Genomic DNA, 25,219 nt, shown 5'->3' with positions numbered 1-25,219 from the left:
ATCACTAAGACAATTAGATTTAAGGTAAAGAAGAATCAAGGGTGTGTTTTGTCTGGTTTCAGATTTAACCCTGCCTCTGAGTAAGTCTTTGCTAACCTCTCATATTGCATTGAGAGATGGTTTGAAAACTACTGAATGACTCTTTATTTGTGATTTGTATGGTTTAAATAATTATTAGCTATGTTTTTTTAATCTGGATCTTTGGAATGGAAATATAAGGTTGAGTAATTGGGCACTGAGGAATTGTTATTCCTGATAATGTAAACAACTGGGATCACAGGTGAAAGTCCTGCAAAAGACACAGTTTGTGCATAATTCAGTGTTCAAATTAAATTTCAATCATGCATGCTGCCAGAAGTGGTGTCCTTTGAGCCAAAGTGACTCTGGTGATCTGTGCTGTTACTTCATGTCAGCTGGGCTATGATCTGTCTGGGTGGGGCAGATGGCCACCGCCTCTATGCCAGCAGAGTGAAAAATCAACCCCGTCTTCATAACTATCCAGTAAATCCTGTTGGATAGTGGGTGTGGGTAGATTAGTTCACTACAACATCGTCTTCAATCAATCTACACAGTCAAGAAGCCTGCAGAGGCTTGCTGCTTTAGATCACACATAAGGAATAATAACTGAAGTCAGCTACTTAATTAAAAATCATGGCACAAGAAATAGATTTCTAAAGATCAAAGTTGCAAATCAAATAAATCCAATCGCCTTCAGTAATTTTTGTTTGATAAATGTATAACAAATTCACAGTGTTTTTAAGTGGAATGAGTGGTTGACAAAGAGCTTAGAACTCTAATCCAGTCTTCGAATTGTGGAAGTAAATTGGTCACGTTTCAATTGTACGATTTCTTGATAGTGTCTGAATCTCTCAAATCCATTATTGTTTTGTTATTCACCAATGGTCATTCACTACACTCATTATTGCCCCCTTGTGCTCTCATTGCTGATTAATAGAAGCAAATACTGTGGTGAATTGTTATAAATAGAGCTTAGTACAGCATATGACATTGAACAGAATGCTCTTATTTCAATGGGGAAGGAAGATTAATAACTTAGGCTATTCGTTTCTACTACATCACTATCATTTTGAACCATGTTTTTAATTTACTATGAATAATAGATACCAGTATTGTATTGCTGTGTCCCAAACCTCAGCTGTTCCTGGAAGGAAAATAAAACTAAACTCTCAGATGTCACTATAATAGTAGTAATACTAATGAACTAATTCTAAGTAATTATACTAATTCCTTTCTCGTGCAAATTCATATTTGTCATGCATGGGATAACTTTACCTCAGAATAACAGTTTGAAGTCCGTTTAGTGGCTTTTCCACTATTTAACTTGCATGTCATCTACCATAGTTTCTATGTGCTGTACATTTTATCTGTTTATGACGATGGTGTAGAGAGCTGATTCAAGGCCCCTGTTTTTTGCATTTTGTCTGTCTTCCTCTTCCTCCTACATATTGCTCCCACCCCGAGCTCCACTCATTTTCAATTTTAATTTTAAAATTTTGTAGTGAGTGCATCAGCATTTCTTGCATCATTAATATGATCAATTTCTAGGCAGTGTTTCCTAAGTTATTACAGTCCCAGATAGATACCTTTAAATGTGACGTTCCAGGACTCTCTTCCAAACAGCTACAGAAATTACATCGACCGAATTTTTTTTTTTTTTTTTTTTTTTTTTGGCTACATGTCCATTCTTTGAAAAAATACGTGTTGCAATTAAAAGTTGAATACATCCTTAAATACTTCAGGGTTCTGATCCTTCATCATGACGCCATGACACAAATAATCCACTACTTGTCTGCCATTATGTAACAGTAGGATTGTTTCAATGGTCAGTGTTTTATTTAAGGACAAATCCTTAATTTAAAGGAGGTTTAGTGTGGTTGAGTGGAAAAGCCTTGTTCAGCCTGGTCATGTTTCATATCCGCTAATTTTGTTTAAAAAAATGAAGCAAAGGTGGCGATTTGATGCCAGTCATTTATGTTGAGGCCCAAGCATGAGAATTCTTCCTCTCCTGAAACATTTCAGTTTGACACTCCCTTTTGCACAAGAACACACCAGATCGGAGCAGAAGTAGATCATATGGCCTTTTGAGCCTTCTCTGGCATTCAGTACAGTAATGTTGGGTTTCATCTCCACTTGGCTGAGACCTATTATTGTAGGCAGGAATTTCAGCACTTTCCTAAATAAATTATACTCAAAGATTTTTTTGTCAAACACGTTCTTGCACACACACTTAAAAGAAGTGATTGCTGTTTAAATGAGTGCCATTTGTGAATTTATATGGTGTTTAGCTTCATTTTATGATGCACCCTTGTATCTCCCTCCTTAGTTGAACTGATCCATTCTGATCCAGTCTTAGTTCAACTCAATCCAAACGCCATAATTTGAGAGGAATTTTGATTGTTCCTGTCTTCTCTAATTGTTTTCTGACCATGATGTCAAGCTACTTCAAGCTTAAATGGAAAGAAAATACCTGAAGCTCCATCTTCTCCCCTGAGAAATTAAAATTACTGGTAGATTTCTTCATGACCTGGTGAATGAAGGCACGCTGCCGAGTGTGACAGAAACATAGCTGCCCTCAGAAGTTGGTGGGGATATTGAAGTCAATTCTGGGCTTTGGATAAAGTCGAAAAGAAGAGAAAAAAATGTGGGCGATATGTCTTCTGTTTAACCTGCCTCAGTAGTTTGGCCTTTATGGTGCTAGGAAATATAGTTTAGAGAGGCTCAGGTCTAATTCCCAATCTGCTGATTTATTTCATCTGAGTCAGGAGACCAGTTAATTTATGTATTTAACCTTATTGTCCCACGTATTTGGAACATGGGATGGAGGGCAATCAGTCTGGAACCCTGCTTCTCCTTACCATCCAGTGAGCATTGGAATATATTGTTGAACTTATTGTCACTGCTTGTTTGTGACGAATGATTTCTTGTACTATGTACTGCTATGTGTAGAACAGAATGTAACCATGAGATTGTTCTTTCGCAAGGGGAAGGGAAGATGAAAAGCAAAGCATTGGAGCAAAATTGACAGTTGAAGTAAATAAAATAAGTATAAATGAAATAAATATAAATAAAAGTATATACAATAAATACAGTGGGAACTGCTTTGCCACATCTGGCTACTTTTAATTTACTATGTCCAATTCATATGTGAGCTCATAATAGACCCTGTCCTTGTGGGCTGCAGAGCATGGGTCCCACAGTGTTTTCGGGTCCGGTGACCCTTAGAGGAAGGGTCACCGGACCTGAAACGTTAACTCTGTTTTCTCCTTCACAGGTGCTGCCAGACCTGCTGAACTTTTCCAGCAACTTTGTTTTTGTTCCTGATTTACAGCATCCGCAATTCTTTTGGTTTTTATAATTACCATGGTGATCATTGCGTGAATCAAACGGTTACACATGCTTAGGAAAAACAGAAATTGCTGGAGAAACTCAGCAGTTCTGGCAGCATCTGTGAAGAGAAAGCAGAGTCAGTGTTGGGGATTCTGACCTTTCAGAAGAGTCTGTTCTGAAGAAGGGTCGCTAGATCTGAACATTCACTCTGCTTTCTCTCCACGTATGCTCCCAGGCCTACTGAGTTTCTCCAGCAATTTCTGTTTTTCAGGCTTTCTGCATCTACAGTTATGTTTCTTTTAGCTATAGATGCTTGGTCTTCAATCTAGGCAGGAATTGGGTCAAGACATTGTCTGTTGTGCTCATAGTCCTGAATCATGCAAGATGATCAGATTGGCTGACTTGCATGTTTTCTGCAGAAAAAAGACAGTTTATGGGTCTGACTTCTACTGTCTGGTTTAAGAGGTACATTGGACATCCAGGTTACTGTGTCTACTGGTTCTGGACTAATAGCGTAACTTGAATGTTCAGCTTTGGTATGTTAGTAATTAATGCTGTTGGGTACCATCGTATGCAGTCTCTCTAACTTTTTGGTCAAAACCTAATAGAGTAAAATCTGACATATCATCTCTCTTTTGGGTGAGCATAGAAATACAGCCAAATGATTCAGAAATAATAAACAGGTTTCGGTGGCTCAATGGTTAGCACTGCTGTCTCTCAGTGCCAGGGACCTGGGTTCAATTCCACCCTTAGGCGACTGTCTGTGTGGAGTTTGCGCATTCTCCCCGTGTCTGCGTGGGTTTTCTCCGGGTGCTCCGCTTTCCTTTCACAGTCCAAAGACATGCAGATTAGGTGGATTGGCCATGCTTAATTGCCCACAGTGTTGAGGGATGTGTAGATTAGGTTGGTTATAGGGGAATGGGTCCTGGTGGGTTGTGCTGAATGTCACTGTGGACTTGTTGGGCCGAAGGGCCTGTTTCCACACTGGAGGGATTCTAAAAGAACATTGGTTACTTATTTTGGTTTCATTGCAGAATCTCTCAGAAAACACTTGTACATTTGCAATGGCAGCAAATCTGAAATTTGGAATTTGACATTTCAACGACAACAATTTTATTTATGTAGAGCCTTTTATGTTATGAAATGTTCCACTGTGATTCATAGCAGGATTATAAAAACATATAGTGTCATAGAACCCCTACAATGCAGGAATAGGCTGCTTGGCCATTGAATCTGCACCAACCCTCTGAAGACCGTCCTACTCAGACCTAGTCCCCCACCCTATCCCTATATCCCGACATTTATCACAGATAATACATCTAGCCTGCACTTCCTAGGATACAATGGGGCAATTTATCATGGCCGATCCACCTAATTTGCACATCTTTGGACTGCAGGAGGAAACTGGAGTACCTGGCAGAAACCCACACAGACATGGGGAGAACATGCAAACGCCACACAGTCACCCAAGGCTGAAATCAAACCCAGGTCACTGGTACCTGTGAGGCAGCTTGGTCATACAAGTATGATATAAGGAATATTTTAAAGAAGGAAAGTGAGGTAGAGTAGCAAAAAGTGTAGAGAGAGTCTACTGGAGCTTTGATATCTGGGCAGCTGATAGAATGGCCATATGTGGTGGAGCTGTTGTAATTGGGAATGCCTTAGAGGCCAGAATTTGAGGAATGCAGCTTTCTTGGGGGATTGTGGAGTTGGAGGAAATTTAGATATAGTGATGAACGTATGGAGGGATTTGGAAATGAGGGCATGGCCTTAAAAATCAAGATGATGGATATTGCTTGGATGGGGAGCCATTATGGTCAGTGGTGAGAGGGACTGGCTGGGTATTAAGACATGGGCAGCACAGTTTCACTTGAGCTCCAGTTTACATAAGATAGAATGTGGGAGACTAGCCAGGAATCCATTGGAATTGTTGAGTGTAGAGGTAACAAAGACAAATGAGAGGATGAACTGGAATAGGGTCAAAGGCAAGTGATATTACAGAGGTGGAAATGGTGGGTTCAGTGATAACATGAGTGAGGTTAGTAAACCTATAAGCAATCTTGGAATCAAATGTGACTTGTAGGTTGTGAACACTCCAACTTAATCTCAGACTATAGCCAGGGAACAAAGTTGGGAGCGGGAACTGAAAACAAGACTTCAGTTTTTGTAATGTTTTATTGGAGGAAATTTATGCTTATCTGGTACTTTTTGTTGAATAAACAGACTGATAATTTGGGAACTATAATTGACTTAATATAGTCCGTGATGAGGCAGAGCTCCATGTTGTCAGCTTACATGTATAAATTGGTGCTGTGCTTTTGGACAGTATAACTTCGGAAATAAGGGAGGGCCAAGGATCAGTTCCCAGAGGTAACCGTGTGGGAGCAAGAAAAGAAACATAGTGCAGGTAGTTATCTTAGATAAGAATGGAACCAGGTGAGAGCATTCTCATTCAATGGGCTACCATTGGAGAGGTGTTGGAGGAGAAGAGTGTCATGAAATGTCTCTTAAAAAGGCTCCTGAAGGAATGAGTGGCAAAAGTTTGCCTTGTTCATATTCTGATAGAATGAAATTAGTGATTTTGATAAAATCTGTTCTGGTACATAGGAATAGGAGTAGGCCATTCAGCCCCTCAAGCCTGTTCCACCATTCAATGAGATCATGGCTGATCTGTAGCCTAACTCCATTGAATTGCCCGTGTCCCTTAATACCTTTTACTAAGATAGATGAATTTTTAACAATAAGTGATCCAGCATCCACTGTCATTTATGGAAGAGAGTTCCAAACCTGTACAGTGAGTCCACATCATTCTTTGCTCTGATATTCCTTGTTTTGTGTATACATCCCTTATTTAATTAGCCATCAATTTTTGTTACTTGTTCAGCTGTTTTGTAGTTAAATCGTTATTTTGGTGTGTTGCCGAAAATTAATTTAATTAATTCTTATGGAAAATAAATCTCCATTTTCATTCTTTCACTATTTGTCAGATTTTTATGAAACATATCCTATGAGTAGCAAGGGCCCCTGTGGTCTGACATGATCTGGCAGTCTAAACCATTTTTTTGCCATTTCCTATCAAGTCAGTTTTCCTTGGACTTGAGGGATTGGAGATCAGGGCTACCGTGTAGGTGAATTGGGTGTTCATAATTCCCAGTGATAGATACAGAAGAGTTTGATACATAAAGGGTATAGGCTGGTGATTAACATATGAAAGTGATAAGAATGCATGTTGTCTGAAATTGACATGAAAGAACTAGCATGATGAAGCGAGATTGCAAGATCCAGAGGGTTGGGTGAATATTGGTTGGTGAGTTTATAAAGAGGGAGAAATTTTAGGATAAGAGGGTCATGAGTGAGGAGAGAGAGCTGATAATTTGTGATGGAGGTTGAAATCAAGGATAAGGATCTTTTTGGTGCAAGCAGTGAAGATATCCCAATGATTATTTCTTATTGTTCTTGGGAAGGTGGCGCAAAAAGAGGCTTTTGGAAGAGAGGTGAGAATGTGGAACAAAGTGACAAGCTCAATGGAGGAGAATGTGCCAGAAGAATAGAAGAGTGGGCCAAGATGCGGTATGGTGATGAGCACTGCATTACCACTTTCATAGGTTTGCCAAGACAAGTTGTGGAAGATGTAGTCAGGCGGGGAATAATGGGCCAAGGTTTTATTCCCCTCAGTTTGCTGAACTCTCAGGCCTCACAGTATGTAAAAGATTGGCAGGAGCAATAGGTCTGGGAAATGTCATGAATAAAAACATCTTAATATTTTATGTTCAAGTTGATTTTAACCACTCGTGATATGGTTGGTTATGGGAGAGATAGCGCTCCTGTTATTTTTCAGCATGTTGTGTCCCATTCTTCTCCATCCAAGTTGGTTTAACTGCTTGACTTAAAAATACCCATCGTCTTGGCTTGTTTCGGCAGCATCTGTCCAGAGACTCAAATCGTTAACTCTGCTTTCTGCCACAGATGTTGCCAGACCTGCCGAGTTTCTCCAGCAATTTCTGTTTTAGTTTCAAATTCCCAGCATCTGCACTTCTTTGTTTTATTTTATAATGCTAACTTGTTTCTCATTTAGCCTGAGAGTTGTAGTACACCAGTATATGTCCTCAATCTGTTTGATACTTCAGTTGATTTGGCTTGTGTATTAATTTATAGCTTATCCTCACGGGTGAATGTGATATTGCTGGGTGATTGGATTTTTCTTCTAAGAAGAGCAAAAGAAGTACTCCCAGTTTTTTTTTCTACCTTATGTTATGAGTTATATTTTCTTCAGCAAATGTGCCAGGCTGTTACACAGTAAAATACATCATAGAGGGGAATTAGCTGAAGGCTGAGTGTTGTGTATTTCAATCATTGTTTTATCTTGCAGAACAGAGTTAGTCAGTTTACTTTATCATAAACAATGGATTTGATCGAGTGACCTTGTTTATATTATGCTAAAAGTGGTTATAAAGGAATTCTGAGTTGTTGAGACAGGATATATTTGTTCAACTTGTAATAGCTACACTGCAGAAACGAGTTTGGAGGCATTTCAACCTCTCAAGTAATGGGATATAATTATTAGAAAACTGAGGTTGTTGGTCAAGGACATCTTCAGTGAGAACACGAGTTGAGCCACCCAGTAGATAGTGATGCACCAAATTGATGGTTTACCAGAGAGAATTTCATTTTAATTGTGTCAACTTCTGCCATTTATGACTGAGAGTGGTTTGCAAAAAGAAGTCAGAATAGACTGCAATCCAGTCAAATCACTGTTTAGGTTTATACAACAATAAAGCTCCAGTGTAAAATGTATTTCAGAATTGTCAGGCAGGCAATTAAATTCCCATTGTTATTAATGTAGAAAATCTTGAAAATACTAAGCAGATCAGGCAGTATCTGTGGAGGGTTAAGGACTTAACATTTTAAGTCAAAGCCCTTTAATCAGAACTGAGAATCCTCATTGTCATTCTGTGTCTGCGTACATCATTAACTCTTTTTGATCTGCGTTCCCACTTGTGAAGGATAGCTATAACTGCTATTCTATGATCATGGGTGAAGGCATCACTTTAGTACGTTTGATATATTTCTGCGATTTCCCTCCGTGCCATTCTTTCCAAATGTAAACTTGCAGATGTTCAATGAAGTGTCCAACCTATTTTAATCCTGTTGAGTACAGATGAGGCAATGGACCTGAAACTTCACCAGCTATACTGCTGCAGAAGGAAATGATTTTATTTTGAAGAAATTAATCTTCACTTTGTATAAACCAAGTTGCTAAACTGGCACACTCCCAGTATCTCTGTCAATAATTATAACAGCAGTTAGTCAAAGCACAGTCTATGTTTTGTAACTAGTTTGTTTTGATGAAAGTCTGAGTTCAATGCCAAACAAAGTTCTGCAATAAATCACAGGATATATTTGTACCTCATGCATATTCATAAATAGAATTCAACCTGAACCCAAATTACAAATGAGATGTTGACTGTTATCCAATCATGTCTGTCGTATTTCGCAGTGGGGAGGCAATGGCCTTGTGGTATTATCGCTGGACCGTTTATCCAGAGACCCAGATGATGTTCCGGAGAACCTGGGTTCAAATCCCACCATGGCAGATGGTGGAATTTGAATTCAATAAAAATGTCTGGACTTAAGAGTCTAACGATGACTGTGAATCGATTGTTTGGGAAAAACCCATCTGGTTCACTAATGTCCTTTAGGGAAGGAAACTGCCATCCTTACCTGGTCTGGCCTACATGTGACTCCAGACCCACAGCGATGTGGTTGACTCTGAACCGCCCTCTGGGCAATTAGGGATGGGCAATAAATGCTACCTAGCCAGTGACACCTTCATCCCATTGAAGAATTTTAAAAACATTGTCAGCAGTTATGCATTCACGTCTATGCTGATAAAATGCACTTGAAAGCCTGATCTAGTTGGAACACTTGTCTGAGTACGAGTTCATAATTACTCTGAAGCAGTGGAAAGATGTTAACATTGTCTTTGCGCTTAACATTACGAGAAAAATAAGTTGTGACAATAAGTAGGGATTTCATCCAATGTAGCAAATGAAGCAGTCGGTTTCAATATACTTAGGCTAGGAAATGAGCAAAAAAACAAAATGACAGAGTTCCTGCTCTGGTTACTCCTGTTGAAAAGTGTCTATGTGCGGTGCTCAGTTGAGGACCTGATTGGACTTGGTTGATATACTATTCAGCAAAAGGGAGTAGATCACAACTGCAAGAATCATGAAACTTGCTGCTCCCTGCCCAAGTTGGCATCTGAAAATGAACTATTTCAGCATGATACTCGAAGGCTGTTGTGGAACTGTGTGAACAAAGTGTCAAAACTTGTGGAAAATGTGGCAGTTTATTTTGAACATTTTTTTTATACTCTCTTCTCTTCTCCGTACCATAAATTGTCCCAAGCTTCAACCACAACCTTCCTCAGTCAGGATTTCTTTTCTGCGGGGCATTGTCTGTATCCCAGTTCTATAACTGATCATTGTCAAAACAGCCTCAAAGATTGTACTGCAATAAATTGAATGATTGCTTCCATATCCCAGTATAATCCGCTCCCCCACCCCGTGTCTGCATGGATTTCCACTGGGTACTCGACTTTACTCTCATAGACCAAAGATGGGCAAGTTAGGTGGATTGGCCATGGTAAATTACCTGAGGATGTTCAGGGATGTGTAGGTTAGGTGCATTAGCCATTGGAAATGCAGGGTTACAGGGATAAGGTAGAGGGTGGGTCTGGGTGGGATGCACTTCAGAGGGTTGGTCTGGACTTGTTGGGCTGAATGGCCTGTTTCCACAGTGCAGGGATTCTAAGGAAAATAGACAAGGAAAGTAAATTGTTTACAATAGAATTTCAAAAAGCCTGTGTTCACTATTTTAGCTAGAGTATGCTGTTTGATTTTCTTCTGTTTCCATGAACAGAACATTAATAGATTGGTGTGATCATAAGTCTGGGAACAGACTTAGTTCATGGTTAGTGTTGAAGAATGAAGTATAGTGTTTTGGGGGTGGGGATAAGGTAAGGTAGGGTAGTGTGGAACCAAATGTCAAAGAGTATGAGTAGGATTTAATATTTTTATTCTCTATATTTTAAAGAAAATTCAGCAGCTGTCTGAAGGAGGTGGTTCCGGTGGCATGTTTGGACATGGTCTGAAGCAACTTTTCCATCACCGAAAGCGGTCTCGGGAGCGTGATCAGAGTATACAAGAATCTTCTCAACTTTACCACCATCCTCATGGACATTCTGATCATGATTCTGCAGATGAAAAGGAACGATCTCCTGAGATGCATCGTGTCTCTTATGCCATGTCCCTCCACGATCTTCCTGCTCGTCCCACAGCCTTCAACAGAGTCTTGCAACAGATTCGGTCAAGGCCATCCATCAAAAGAGGAGCCAGCCTCCACAGCAGTAGCAGAAAGTCAAAAAGTGGACCAACTGATGCCCAGAAAGGGAGTCCACATCTTGTCCGTAAGGCACCTCAGGACAGTTCACTAACTGCAATTTTGCAGCAGCATCAGTATAGACCAAGGTCATCCTCCACCACAGACACGGCACTTACTGTGGGAGAGATTGGTATTATCCACCCAACAGGTGATGAGTCGGAGCGGATCACTGATAAGGTGCAGTATTTCCTAATATCTACAATATCACAAAAGTTAGCTGCAAGCCTTGTGATGAGAGAATTGGTCAAATCAAGTAGTACACCCCCAGTTTACAAATGATCAGGTAACCTTGTGGATGTTGATCAATCAAGAGACAGTGGATGCATAATCTTTAAATATTTTTAAGGCAGAGGTGGATAGATCGTTGACTACCAAGGTGTTGAAAGGTTATTGGAGATGTGCATAAATGTAGGTTTGCCGTTACAATCAGATCTTATTGAATGGCGTATCAGCTCAAAGGGCTGTGTGGCCCAACGTTGTTTTTGTTCATATGCTAGTGTGCTCCTATTTGGGTGGGATTTAAGCTCAAAGTGGGTAGTCGGATTACTGAAGACTTCACTAAAATAACGAAGTATGTATATTTTGTCGAAGCTTTAGATGGAAATTTTAGGTTTTTAAAAATGACTTGTAAAAGAGGAGCAGAAGTAGACAATGCACCCCTTTGAGCCTGCTTAACCTCCCATGATGATAGTTGATTTATTTGTTTTTCAGATCTGACACATTCTTATAAAGCCTTTGATTCTCTTGCCTAAAAAGAACATATCTACCACTGCGTTGAAAATATTTCATGACCTCACCTGTACTGCCATCTTAGACAGAGTTTTTAAGTTGCAGAGCTCTTTGTCACAATTTATCTGGGCCGAATGTGCAAATAATGTTCCAAAAACCATCACAGCAAGCATTAATATAGAAACTTTCATTGAAACTACCAAGTTTACTAATTTGCCTCACTGACTGCTACTCCGGACAAAAGCAATTCACATCAGGTGTTTTGAGTAGCAACAAAAATAACTCCACTTATTGAAACACACTTACTGAAAACAAGAGCAGTGAAAAGAATAAATTTCTAATTCACCCAATATAAACCCTGTGTCAGAACCCAATGTACACGCACATTTAATCACAATTAAGATGGATAACAGACAAACAGTTTAACACATATACTATAGGTGGAAAAAGAATATATATAAGGTAAGCAAAATTGTGAACATGAAAAGTCTATACCATGTTGTGCAAAGTTATTTTCCTCTTGGTCCTTCTGATTTTAGCAGTGGTGATATGCTGTTATGTATATGGTTATGGTTGACCTTTGATTTGATTGTTGATGAGATAAGCTTGTGTCTTCTCTTGTACTAGTTCTTTCTCTGAACTTTACTTGGGTTTTCTGTCTTTTTCCCCCACATGCGAAAATAGAAGGAAAAATGGTTGTTTTCTGTTAGCAGGCTGTAGATGTTTTTCAGTCTCTGCTGCTGTTACCACTTAAAGCTTTTTAACACACTGCAGCTCAACCAATCATTGGCTGTTACACAGAATTCCATTAACTGAAAAGATTCTCAGTGCTGCTCAGTCTTGCATTCCTTCTTATTGCTTCCAAAAAAGCAACACTGCTTGGGATAGCTCTACAATATGCCACATTTGACTTCCAAATACGAGAGCTTTTTGGTATTCCAGTTAACGCACTGCGTCTTCCATTTCAGTTTATTATTCCAAGAAATGAGATGAAATGTGGCAAATACAAAAAAAACCTCTTTATTTCTGTACTGCAAAGGGAGCCCCTAATTTTAGTGTCCCCTAGTTCTGGACTGACTCACAGGAGGAAACATCCTTTCCATATCCACCTTGTCAAGACCGAAGTAAATAAAATCCAGTCACCCCTCAGCGAAGCGCTGTCCTGTATTGTATGATTCTACGATTGTATGTAGCAATAAGTTAAAGGACCAACGACATTTTCTGCTTGCATAGGGTCATTGTAGGTCACAGTATGAAAACTGATCATCTGATGCATCAAGACTGCCTGTCTAATCTTTCTTGTAAACAAACTACAATAAGCTCCTCAGATATTTCTCTACATTCAAGGTTCTGTATAATCAGACCAAAATTGACATGGAGTAAATGTAGTGATATTAGGAGACCAAAGGGTAGTTTTGAGGGTATTTCTAAAAGGGATCAGAAAGTAATGGGAGATTTAGGGAAAGAAAATGCAGAACATCGGTGCCTGGATTACAGAAAACCGAAATCACAACAGTGGAACAGTAGTGAAATCAAAATGCTGGAGAAACTCAACAGATCTGGCAGCACCTATGGAAACAGAAACAAAGTTAATATTTTGAGTCCAGTATGTCTTGTTCAGAATTGTTGTGAACTCTGTTTCTCTCTTCGCTGATGTCAGACCTGCTTTCAGCACTGTGATCTTATTTCGGATCTTCAGTATCTGCAGTACTTTGTTTTTAAAGGAAATGGAGGCTGTGCAAGGCCACGATTGGAGGAATGCTGAGTCATCTTGGGGTTTAAGTTTGAAGGAGGTTACAGGAAGAATGAAGAGTGATCTTGTGGCCTGGAAAGATGTAGTTGGTCCAGTAGCCAATCAGCAAGCACAAAGGTTGTAGGTAAATGGAATAATGCAAGTTACAGTATGGCAGAAGAGTTTTTGGATTCATCCAAGTTCATGAAGTTTGGAATATGGGAAGCTCACAAGGAGAGCAATGAATGGCTGAATTTTGACTTTCTTGCTTAATCCCTGTATGCTTCAAACATTTTATTTTTCAAATATCTATTTAATTGTGAATAGCTTGTTGATTTGGATATAGCAAGAACTGCAGAAGCTGGAGTCAGTCAATACAGTGTGGAGCTGGAGGAACACAATAGGTCTTGTAGCATCAGAGGAGCAGGAAAGTCGACATTGTGAGTCAGGACCCTTCATCGGGTAGAGAGGGTTAGAACAGAAATTAGTGTTGGGGACTTGAAACACCTTTCTTAAATGGAAACATTAATAGCCACTTTGTTTTTGAAAAAACATATGCCCATGCCTGCCTGAAAATCCCACCAATTGTGATCCTGCTCCTGAAACTGATTTTCAGCCAACCTTTGGGAAACAATTGATGTAAAATAGGATTTGCTAAATTGGGTGACAACCTCAGATGCTGCCATGGATTTTTTTCTGTTTTACGTTTACATGTCTTATGATTTTGAAATTCTCTTCATCATTTATATTGGTTGATTGGATTCAAACACTTTCAGTCGTTCCTCAACTCTGGCTTTTAATAACCTGAATTATATTTGTTCTTGATCTTTGTTTTTCAAAGACAATTAAGTCCCAGTTGCTGCTACAAAAAATTATCACAGGCCGATAAACAATTTCGAAACATGAATCAGCAAAAGAATAAGATTTTGATTACTGTCTATACTGCAAAGCTTTAGAAACACAGATGTCATGTGGGTGTGTTAACAATTGATCTGCTCTGTGTCTATTGAATATTATTCGGATTTTTTGTAGAAAACATGCATTTGAATAAATTCTTTTGATATGAAAATAATCATGTCTTCGTGAGGAGCAAAGTAGGTGCAAAGGGAGAGTAGTCGGTATTTCTGTCAGTCTTTCTTTGACTAGGGGCATTTAGCTGCAGTCTTCTGTACTTTGAACGTCAACCTCTAGGGGTAATAAATTTGGGTATCAAATTTTGATTGTATGTCAATCTACTGATTTTCCTTTTTGCACAATGCTGTGAACTGCAGTAATTTATTCGCGACTTCATTGTTTGGGAATTTCCTGACTAATGTGGTGAACTCAGTAATAGGTTTTGAAAAAAGCTGTTGTTTGATTTTCTTGGCTGGCAATAAAATGGGCATTAAGCTAATCAATTAATTTATATAGTAGGTATGACACTTTGATTCAGCAACAATGAAATTCTATGCTGCAATTTTAAAGCTGTTCGAAATGTATTGGCTGTTACAGGTACTAGTTTCACCATGCAAAATTAGTCTAATTGTTACTAGTGCACAAGCTTGTATGATACAAAATTTTCATATTGTCCAGCTTGACAAAATCCAACTAACTGAACGGCTGATTGTCAAGTTTCAGACTTTTATGTTTTTACTAAATTTATTTGAGCATTTTGAATCTGTGTGGGCTGGAGAGGCTTTTCAAAAGGCAGTACCTCCAGGAGTTTGCTCCTCAGTTAACATGGTCTATATTTTTTGCAATTAAAAACAAAGTTCTGGAGTTCTATGCAGAGAGTAGTAGAGTTAATGTTATGAGTCCATTGTGACTCTTACCTTTCAAAGTTGAAAGTGTAAAAGTAAGTTTTGCTCCTTTTTCCAGTGGAACACTAGTTTTTTGGAAGAAAGAAGGAAAAATTCATGGAAGGCTATAATTTTGTAAAGCGACTGAAGTTAAAGCTCGTGAGTGGAATTAGCATCGGAGTCAATATTACAAATGCCAGTACAAAATAGTCCATGAGATTTGAAATGTTACGACAGTAAAATAGCTTTAGAAAAGTGCTTTTTTTTTAAGCAATACATGTTTAAGAGAAAATAATAAACTGTTTTTCAACTGGGTGTTGGAGGTGGACACATAACCTTCTTTCATTGAAGGCTATTGGAGGCTTGCATAAAAGAAGTGTCATCTCTTGCAACGCCTAGAGATATTTGCTCTCCATTAACCGAGGTTACTTTGTGAAGGAGTATTAAATTATTACAGAATTAGGAGGTATAAAATGCTGCATCTTTCCTTTAAGTTTGAGTGATCTGCAGGTTGATTGAGTTTATATCCAAACTTAATATCCTCTGCTCAGTGTACCAACACATGAGAAGGGGAAATTGCATTCATTTCTTTGTTCCACACAGCTTCAAACATTGAGTTGTCACTTTTGATTCTGCTCCCAACCATTCTGATGAGTAGGGAGATCTGTAACTACTGTTAACCTGAAATATTAGAGTGCTTAAAATATTCAAAGCAAATTTAGCAAAATCAAACCTGCATTGATAGTACATTTCACATGCTGATTGTTACACTTTTTGAAACCCTTGCGACAGCACTGTCTATTCAAGGCCTAATGAACAGGCACGTGAACAGAGAAGGTTGAGGGATATGGGCTAACACAGGCAAATATGATTAGTTCAGTTTGGGAAGCTTAGTCAGCATGGATGAGTTGGACTGAATGGTCTATTTTCATGCTGTAGGATTCTATGACTCTATGGCTGTATTCCATTTATTAATAATTCATGTTCTTCTATGGTACATACATCAACTGTTTTAAAATACATTGTCTTGTCAAGTCATATAGTATTGATGGTGGGATTAATGTTTACCTGTGGTGTTAGCTGTCTTTCTATTTGATTAAGACAGTGTTTTATGAGAAGAATGTCAAATGGCTGGCATAAGAACTTGGGAACGAATACAGAATGTTTGTGATTTTCTGCTGAAACTATGCATGCAGACAACTGAATGTTTTACTGTAGCTCTACCTGCAACATTTGGAAAAGCACTAACAGTAGGAGCTGTACTGTGTCTACACATCAGGAGAAGTGAAATTCCATAAAATTCTTCAAATCTTGTTTAGAGTGTGCTAACATTATATGATATAGCATTAATTTCGGCAGGAAAAAAAAATTGACTTGCAAGATTTGCTGTGATTTATAATCTCTTGTAAATTGCTTGTAAGTTAAAACAAAATCCTTTTGTATAAGCTGTAAAATGTATTGGGTAAAATTTCTCAGCATTGTACTTCAACAATTTTCATGTTATCATAACTAAATATTGCATACAAATTTCTTCAGTTCTAATGACCTGGGCTTATTACGTGTGCTCCAGTACAAATAATCATTTTGGCGCTTGGCCCCTGATTAAGATATTACTTTAATTTCTTCTCCTGTTCCCCATCCTATTGTCTTTTTTCTGCTGGCGTTCAGTTCCGTGACTGGAACAGCCCCTTCGGTTCCTTTGCCAGATGGTCATTGTTGTGAACTTAAACAGTAACTGTTGATCGATCTTTAATGGTCAAGCTGACTTCGAAAAGCCAATCCTCACACCGTAATGCCCAGAAAAGATCACTTACAGTGATTAGGACTGAGGTCCAGAGGCAGTTCTAATGTACCCTTGTACAGTGATACTGAAGCCAATTGTAGGACACCACTGCCTCAGCTGACATGAGCTAACTTAGTGAAGTTGTTATCGGATCTGGTGAGACGATGGTACTTAATTTATTTTACCTTTGGCTATTTACTTTCCCTGGTGACCAAATAAATAGAGTGATTAAAGTTTTTGCGAAGATTTGTAGCTTGGGTTGTGGGTGAGGTTGTTGATTTGCTCGCCGAGCTGGCTTGTTTTCGTTCATCCAAACCAGTAAAGAAAAGAGTGAATCCAAACCAAGAGAAATTGTGAGGTGCTTTTTCCTGTACCTCAGCCAAAATACATTGACTTGCATCCATGCGTTAAACAGTACGTATCTTTAAAGCAATTGACAGCCAGCAAAGTACCTTTTGTAATGTAGATAAAAGCAGCAACTAGTTTAGACAGAACATGATCACGTAGGTAGCAGGTGATATTACTGCAAATGATTGTTCTATGTTGGTTGAGGAAGAAATAAGGCACAGGAGCAGATTAAACTGAGGATACATCATGACCTATGCTAAAGATATCCAAAACATCTGTGGTACCCATAGCATGCCAACAGCATCAATATATAATTTAAATAGAATAAGTTGTGTTCTAGAAAACAGTTAATGTTTCGGGTCCAGTGACCCTTCCTCAGAACTGAGGTTCTGAGGAATGGTCACTGGACCCGAAACGTTAACTCTGTTTTCTCCTCCACAGATGTTGCCAGACCTGCTGAGCTTTTCCAGCAACTTTGTTTTTGTTCCTGATTTACAGCATCCGCAGTTCTTTTGGTTTTTATTGAAGTTGTGTTCTGGTTTGCTTAATCGTTGATGCATTTTATAGCTGATCGACAAATGGTTAAGGGTGAGGTTTAGGAGATTCCCATGAATTCTTAATCTGACTCTCGGACTAGCACATAAAGAAATTCTTTTTCTGTGAGCAGGAAGATAGATGGAGTCTTTTTTTAATGTCAGATCCAAAATACCATTTGACACATGGTGGACTGCCTTGGTAGTTGCAGTGAAAAATCACCTCGATCTTTATCATGTTCCAGTATCAACACACCGTGATCAGGAGGCATGTATAATTGAATCAAGCAAGGTTATCTCACTGTACCTGGCCCAATGAGCTGCAGCCTATATAGGCATGTATCTTATAACAAGGGCCAATTAAGTTCTGAGACATCCTTTGTTGCCTGAAAGTGAAAGTTTCCTGCATGAAAAGAAAATTCCTTTGTTTTGCAACTGCAGGGAATCTGAAGAATGCCAAATTCCAATGCAGTATTTGTTTTTTCCCCAGTGCAAATACTGCACTGAAATGTTTTAGGACCCTTTGTATGCACTTACAATTTTTATGAATAAAGTAAATCTTGCAGTCTGTGTAGGCCTTATTATTAGGAGAGGGTATTTAATTCAAGCACTGACATGGGCTTAGTTATCAGCAGGGCGTGAGGACAGACCAACCAATTGAAAGATGTTGAATTAAATTAAAGGCTTTGGTTTTATGCACTGTCCTTTCCTCCGTGCTGAGATATGCGTCATATTGAGGGAAGCTGAAGGAAAGTGAATTATTTTAAAGAAGCAGGCTGTATTTCTATGTTTATACATATTGTCTGGGAACTGCAACTTATGCACGGTTATCCGCCTGTGTTTTAAGTTTTCTTGTTGAGTCCATTTGTGCGAATCCCGACTCAGAAATTTACATTCTCCACTCTTTTGTTTGAAGAAAGTGGAGTATGTTTAATTGGTCAGTGTTTTCTCCTGCCTATGTTCTTAAGTGCCAAATTGGAATTGTACTTTCACCTTCAACCAGTTTGTCACAATTCATTACCTGATACATCAGTATTTTCTGCCTGCACTGTTGATTTTCTTCTTTAGATTTCCTCCAACTATAGGCTGTTTGCTTTGACATACTACTGCTTTGGTGATCAGACACTAACTCTGCAGCCAATTCAGAGATTCTGAAGAGTATCTGCCATTCAAATCAAATTGCTCTTTGGGGACATAGAGCCTGTTCTGTTGCCTTCTCGAATTATTGATTCAGAGAATATTGGCATGTGCGGAGATGTTTTAACACACTCTGGAGCAAGTAGAACTTCAGCATAAGTTTCCTGATTCAGAGTGGGGTCAATACCACTGTGCTACAAGAGCCCTCGAGAATTTATGTTCTCTTTTTCCAACTGTATTGTTCATGAGCACTCTAACAATATTCGTGAATAGTGAGTGTAAAAATAAAAAAAAGTTAAAACTGAAGGGTGAATTGTGGTTGAAAGGCTATCCTCAAGTAAGAGGTGAGAACTAAGCTTCATGTATACATTCAGGACAAATCAGACAGAAAGGTGATCAATATTCTCTAGCTCAGTTCATAACACTGCTCTGCCTTCTTTGATCCTCCCTCCACCACACGTCACAACATTTGATTGTTTCCTAAGTAATTCCTGAAATAGCGTTTTCCACTGCCTCTGTATCTGAAGTGTAATTCTGTAAAATGATTACACTTGCTGCATTACAAACTCTTCATGAAAGTTTCATGTCATCTGTAACCTGTTTAATATTATTAAAAAGATTGATAATATAGAAACCATACTTTAGATGCCAATAAGATTTTGGTTTTGACTTCAGAGAAATCTAATGTGTCAATTGTAAGTGCATCTGCTTGTTCAAGAAGTTACGCAATCAATGCATAAACGCTGAGTAAAATGAGGCCTTTTTATTTGTGCTCCAAGGCATGATGACAGAGTCAAAAAAATTGCAGCCGTGAAGAATGGACCATTTGGCCCACCATGGCAATCTTACCACTTCAGACAGAACTTTGGGAGAGTGAAGACATAGTTTGTAAATTCAAATCTGTAGTCTTGGGAAACTGGAAGCTAACACGGGTGAAGGGAGGCAGTGGCCGAGCAGGGCTTGTTATGTATTAGGATATGGGCAACTTGTCAGAAAAAGATTGTGAAAGGTGAAGAATCCGAGGCCAACCTTGTGTTAATTGAAGTTACAAAATTTGGAAGTGCTTTTGAGGCTTCAGCAACATCAGGGATGAAATAATGGTGCAACTTGTTGGTCTTTGTGATAGAGATGATCTGGTATTAAAAGTTTGTCTCAGGGTCAAACAGAATGTAGACTGTCTAATATAACCTAAGATAATGATCGAACAGGTTGCAAAATCAATGTTCATATTTATAAACCTACAAGTATATTTTTACATCCCAAGAAACCAAGTTGCTGCCTGTTGTGAAAGTGAGTGTTCTGCACAGCTGGCTATTCTTGGATACATGACTGCTGTGATTTGGCAAGTGAAAGAGACAAACCATCTTCAAAGAATTAAGGTGAGCTCTACTGTTGACTTATTACCAGCTGCATGAGACTCAAACTTGTACAATGTAAATGCAGTCACAATGAGATTTACTGCACAAGTAGGTCATATAGTGTCCATGGGGTTACATTTGAAGTTAATCAGACAAGAATTTTTTTAAACTTGACAACTTTGACAACTCCTTGTGCATACCACACTATTCAACACAAATGAAAAGAAACTTAGTGAAACTGGCAGTGGTTGTTGTAGGCTTGGGAGACATAGTTATAATGTCTCACTTTGCTACTACATCTGTAGCTGAGTCAAGATTGACTTTTGACATCCTCCTTCACCAAGCGACTGAGAACTCAACTATTGCTTGTTACTTGAGTTGATAAAGGTACAGGCAGAGTAACATGATGCAGCAGCCTCCAAGTGAGCCTGCCATTTAATTTATTTACTGCTGGTCATGAGAACTGCCTTGACTGAAATGATAAAAAATGAATTGTAGAATGTCTAAGTCTGAAAACTGTAACAGTTATGGTAATGTGATTCTTTACTTCATTCAGCAGATGAAGTAATGGAATATAAATATACATGCTAGATGTTAGATCTCCAGCGAGTATTTTACTTTGTCTTTTATAATTCAATCGTTCTTTTTCTTGTTTCCCTCCACCTCAAAGTATTTGACACTACCTGTTTAACGAACACGTGATCACCTGGTGTCAGACCTGGCTATTTATCATCTTGAAAATTTTTTCGTGCCACATGGGGTCATAGACAAAGCTAGATTTGTTGCCCGTCTCCAATTGTTGGATGGTAGTGGTGAGCTCCCTAATACTTAGTAGTCTTGTCCTTCTAAGAGGTAAAGACAGCATGCTTAGAAGGTGCTGTGAAAGGAGCCCTGGCAAATTGATGTACTGCATCTTGGAGACAGGAAGAATTGCTGATGCTGGAGTCAGAGATGATAGTGGAGAGCTGGAGGAGCACAGCAGGCCAGGCAGCAGCAGAGGAGCAGGCAAGTTGACGTTTTGGGTTGGGGCCCTTCTTCAGAAATATCCCTGCGATATTCTTCGCATTGTCAGGTAGATGCCAGTGTTGTCGTGGCTGTTAGCAGACTGATGAATGGACCTCTTTAATGTTAATGTTGATCTCCCTCTGCACCTTTTTGGCAGCTGTAACATTGTAGCCTGTACTCTGTTCTGTTACCCTGATGCACTTGTACAGCTTGTTCTGCCTGTACCTTTCTCACTGTACCTCAGTACACATGACAGTAGTAAATCAAATTAACTGACTGGAGCAACTTGGCTAGGGGTGCATTATTGATGGAGCACAGGTTTTCCAGAGGGGATCAAGAGATATTGCAGCATCCAGATCAAAGAACAAACAACGTTACAGCACAACAGCAAGCCTTTCGACCTGTGACGCCTTTTCAAAACTTAAAAGCCTTTTACCTCCACACAGTACATACCCCTCTAATACCCTGCTTATTCATGTATGTGTCAAAATGCCTTTTAAATGTTGCTTTTGTATTTGCTCCTATCACCACCTCTGACAGTCTGTTCCAGGCTCTTAATACCCTCTATGTTTTAAAAAAACAAAAAAGTTGCCTCTCACACCTCCTTTAAACTTACCCTCTTTTACCACAAACCTCTGACGTTACTACCCTGGGGGATAAAAGACTCTGATTATTTACTGTATTCGTGTCTCTCAAAATTTTGCAAACGTCTATCAGGGCATCCATCAGCCTCTGACATTGAAGTGAAACAAAGCAAGTTTGTCCAGTTTCTCCTCTGCTGATACGCTCCAAACAAGGCAAGATCCTGGTAAACCTTTTCTGTACCTTCTAGTAGCATGGCAATCGGAACTGTATGCAACATTCCAAATGTGGCCAAATTGAAGTTTGAAACAGCTACAACATTACTTGCCAATTTCTGCACTCTGACGAATATTAGCATGCCATATGACTTGTTGACCATCTTGTCCATGTGTCCATCAGGGAACTGTGGACCTGTACAGCTAGATCCCTCTGTGTGCTGATGCTTCTGAGGATTCTGCCATTTTCTGTATAAATCCCTCCTGCGTTAGACCTTCCAAAATGCATCACCTTGCAATTGCCTGTATTAAATTCCATCTGCCATTTCTCTGCCCGAGTGTCTCCATCTTAACCATGTACAGCTGTATCCTCAGGCAATCGTCCTCACTATCTGCAGCTCCCCAAACTTTTGATCAACCACAAACTTGATACTCAAACCACGTGCACTTTCTTCCAAATCATTTACCTATATTATAACTAACAGGGTTCTCAGCACTGGTTCCTGCAGAAGACCTCTGGTCACAGATCTATATATGTCTTGCATGCACTAATAAAACCTTTAGTTATCTTGGGGCAGTGACTTGAAAGAAATTTTGGGATTTACATTTTAATCAATCAAAACTTGTATCTCCTTTCTAATCGATTTAAACATTTAACAGGAGGGAGTCAGCCAGCCATTTTAGGTTTATTCAATACATTTGTATGATCTTTTGATCTTTTACTTATAAATTCTGTGTCTTGAATCCTGTCTCATTACACCTGATGAAGGAGCAATGCTCAGAAAGCTAGTGTTTTCAAATAAACCTCTTGGACTATAACCTGGTGTCATGTGATTTTTGACCTTGTCCAACCCAGTCCAACACCTACATATCCACATCAGAGCTTTGTAGTCAGAAAAACATCTGCTATTCTGTCTTCCATGAGCAAGCCAGTACTCTATCCATCTTAGCAGCTCACTGCAGATCCCATGTGACCTTGCCTTCTGTGTCACCCTGCCATGACGGATCTTGTCAGAGGCCTTGCTGAAGTCCATATTGACAACATCTACTGCTCAGCCTTCATGAAGCATCTTTGTCACTTCCTCAAAAAGCACAATCAAGTTTCTGAGACACGATCTCCCCTGCACAAAGCCATGTTGCCTGTTACAAATTAGTCATTATTTTTCTAAATGTGAATAAATCCTGTCCCTAAGTATCTTCTCCATAACTTCCCTACCATTGCTCTTAAGAATCACCAGCCTGTTGTTTCCCAGATTATTGCTGTTGTCCTTTATAAACAAAGGAGCAACATTTGCTATTCTCTCGTCCTCTGGGACCTAACCTGTGACTAAAGAGGATACAGAAGTTTGATCTCAGGTCCCAGCAGTTTCTTTCCTTGCCATTCTCAGTATTCTGGGATAGATTCCCTCAGGTCCTGGGCACTTGTCTACCTTAATGCTTTTCACTCCGAGGCTGTGCCCTCAGTTCCTTGTTACTCGAACGAGTGAGAACATCTCCACATCCACTCTGTCTCGGCCTTTTGGTATTCATCCTTCTTAACTCGATTGAGTACAGACCCAGAGTCCTGAACTGCTCTTCATAAGACAAGCCCTTTGTCCCTGGGATCATTATTGTAAACCTCCTCTGGACCCCCTTCAAGGCCAGCACATATTTCCTTATGTATGGAGCTCAGAACTGCTCACAGTACTCCAAATGCAGTCTGACCAGAGCCTTATACAGCCTCAGCAGTACATCTCTGCTCTTGTATTCTAGCCCTCTCGAAATGAATATGAACATTGCGTTTGACTTCCGAACTGCCAAATGACCATGCATGTTAACGTTAAGAGAATTTTGAACTTGGACTCCCAAGTCCCTTTGTGCTTGAGATTTCTGGAGGCTTTCCCTGTTTAGAAAATAGTCAATGCCTCTGTTCTTCCCACCAGAGTGCATTATTTCACACTTTCCTACATTTTGTTTCGTCTGCCACTCCTTTGCCTGTCTAAGACCTTCTGCAGCCTCTCTGCTTCCTCCGCACTACCTGTCTCTCCATGTATCTTTGTGTCATCTATATCTTACCAACAATGCTCTCAGTTCCTTCATTCAGATCGGTAATGTATAATGTCAACAATTGTGATACCAACATGACCCCTGTGGAACTCGATTAATCACCAGCTGCCATCCTGAAAAAGCCCTATTTATCTTGACTCTGCCTTCTGCCAATCAGTCAATCCTCTATGCATGTCAGTACCTTGCCCCTAACATCATGGGTTGTTATGTTATTTAGCAACCTCCTGTGTGCCATCTTGTCAAAGACCTTCTGGAAATCCAAATCGATCACATCCACTGGCTCTACTTGTTCGTTACTACCTCAAATAATTCTGACGGATTTGTCAGGTATGACCTTCCCTTGATGAAGTTGTGCTGTTTCAGCCCTAATTTACCATGTGTTTCTGAGTATTCTGCAGTCTTATCCTTGATTAATGGACTCTCAAATCTTTCTAATGACTGACATCAGGCTAACTGGCCTATAGTTTCCTGTTTTCTGCCTCCCTCCTCTCTTAAACAGGGATGTGACCTGCACTCTCCCTGACTACAGTGATTCCTGAAAGGTCACCGTCAATGCCTCTACAATCTCCTCAGCTATCTCCTTTGAAAATTTGGAGTATAGTCCACCTGGCCTGGGTGATTTATCCACCCTCAGACCTTAGCTTCTTCGTGATAGCCACTGCTCTCGCTTCTGCCCTCAACTCTCGAAGTTCTAGTCTGCTACTGGTGTCTTCCACTGTGAAAACTGATGAAAAGTACTTATTCAGTTCCTCTGTCATTTCTTTGTTCTTCATTATCCAATGGTCCAATGTCCACTCTTGCCTCTCTCTTACACCCATCCATCGTTGCTTTTTTTTTAGTTATCATTGGCTGGTTTTAAAGGCTTCCCAATTCTCTGGTTTCCCACTGATCCTCACCACATTGGATGTTTTCACTTTTTCTTTTATGCTGCCCCTGACTTCCCCTGATAGCCATGGTTGCTTCACTCTCCTCTTAGCTTGTTTCTTTTTCCTTTTTGTTGTGCCTCCTGAATTACCCCCAAAAACTCCTGCCATTGCTGCTCCATTGCCTTCCCTGATAGGCTCCCCTTTCAATCAGCTCTGGCCAGCTCCTCCCTCATGTCTTTCCGGTTAATTTTGCTCAATTCTAATACCATTACATCTGATTCAAATTTCTCTCTCTCAAATTGCAGGGTGAATTCTA

General features: G+C 39.5%; 1 protein-coding gene across 3 annotated transcripts in view; it reads left to right on the top strand.

Annotated features, from left to right (window-relative positions):
* Positions 1-25,219, top strand: part of tmcc2 (transmembrane and coiled-coil domain family 2) — a 143,263-nt gene that overhangs the window by 860 nt on the left and 117,184 nt on the right. For all 3 annotated transcript variants that reach the window (XM_048612076.1, XM_020531891.2, XM_048612075.1), the window contains exon 3: positions 10,444-10,968. In XM_048612076.1, the coding sequence (XP_048468033.1) occupies positions 10,444-10,968 (525 nt within the window). The remainder of the gene's footprint in view (positions 1-10,443; positions 10,969-25,219) is intronic.

Source organism: Rhincodon typus, chromosome 25 (assembly GCF_021869965.1).
Source record: "Rhincodon typus isolate 14 chromosome 25, sRhiTyp1.1, whole genome shotgun sequence".
Classification (NCBI taxonomy): domain Eukaryota; kingdom Metazoa; phylum Chordata; class Chondrichthyes; order Orectolobiformes; family Rhincodontidae; genus Rhincodon; species Rhincodon typus.
The sequence above is the reverse complement of the archived record's forward strand: the minus strand, read 5'-3'. Positions and strand labels throughout refer to the sequence as shown.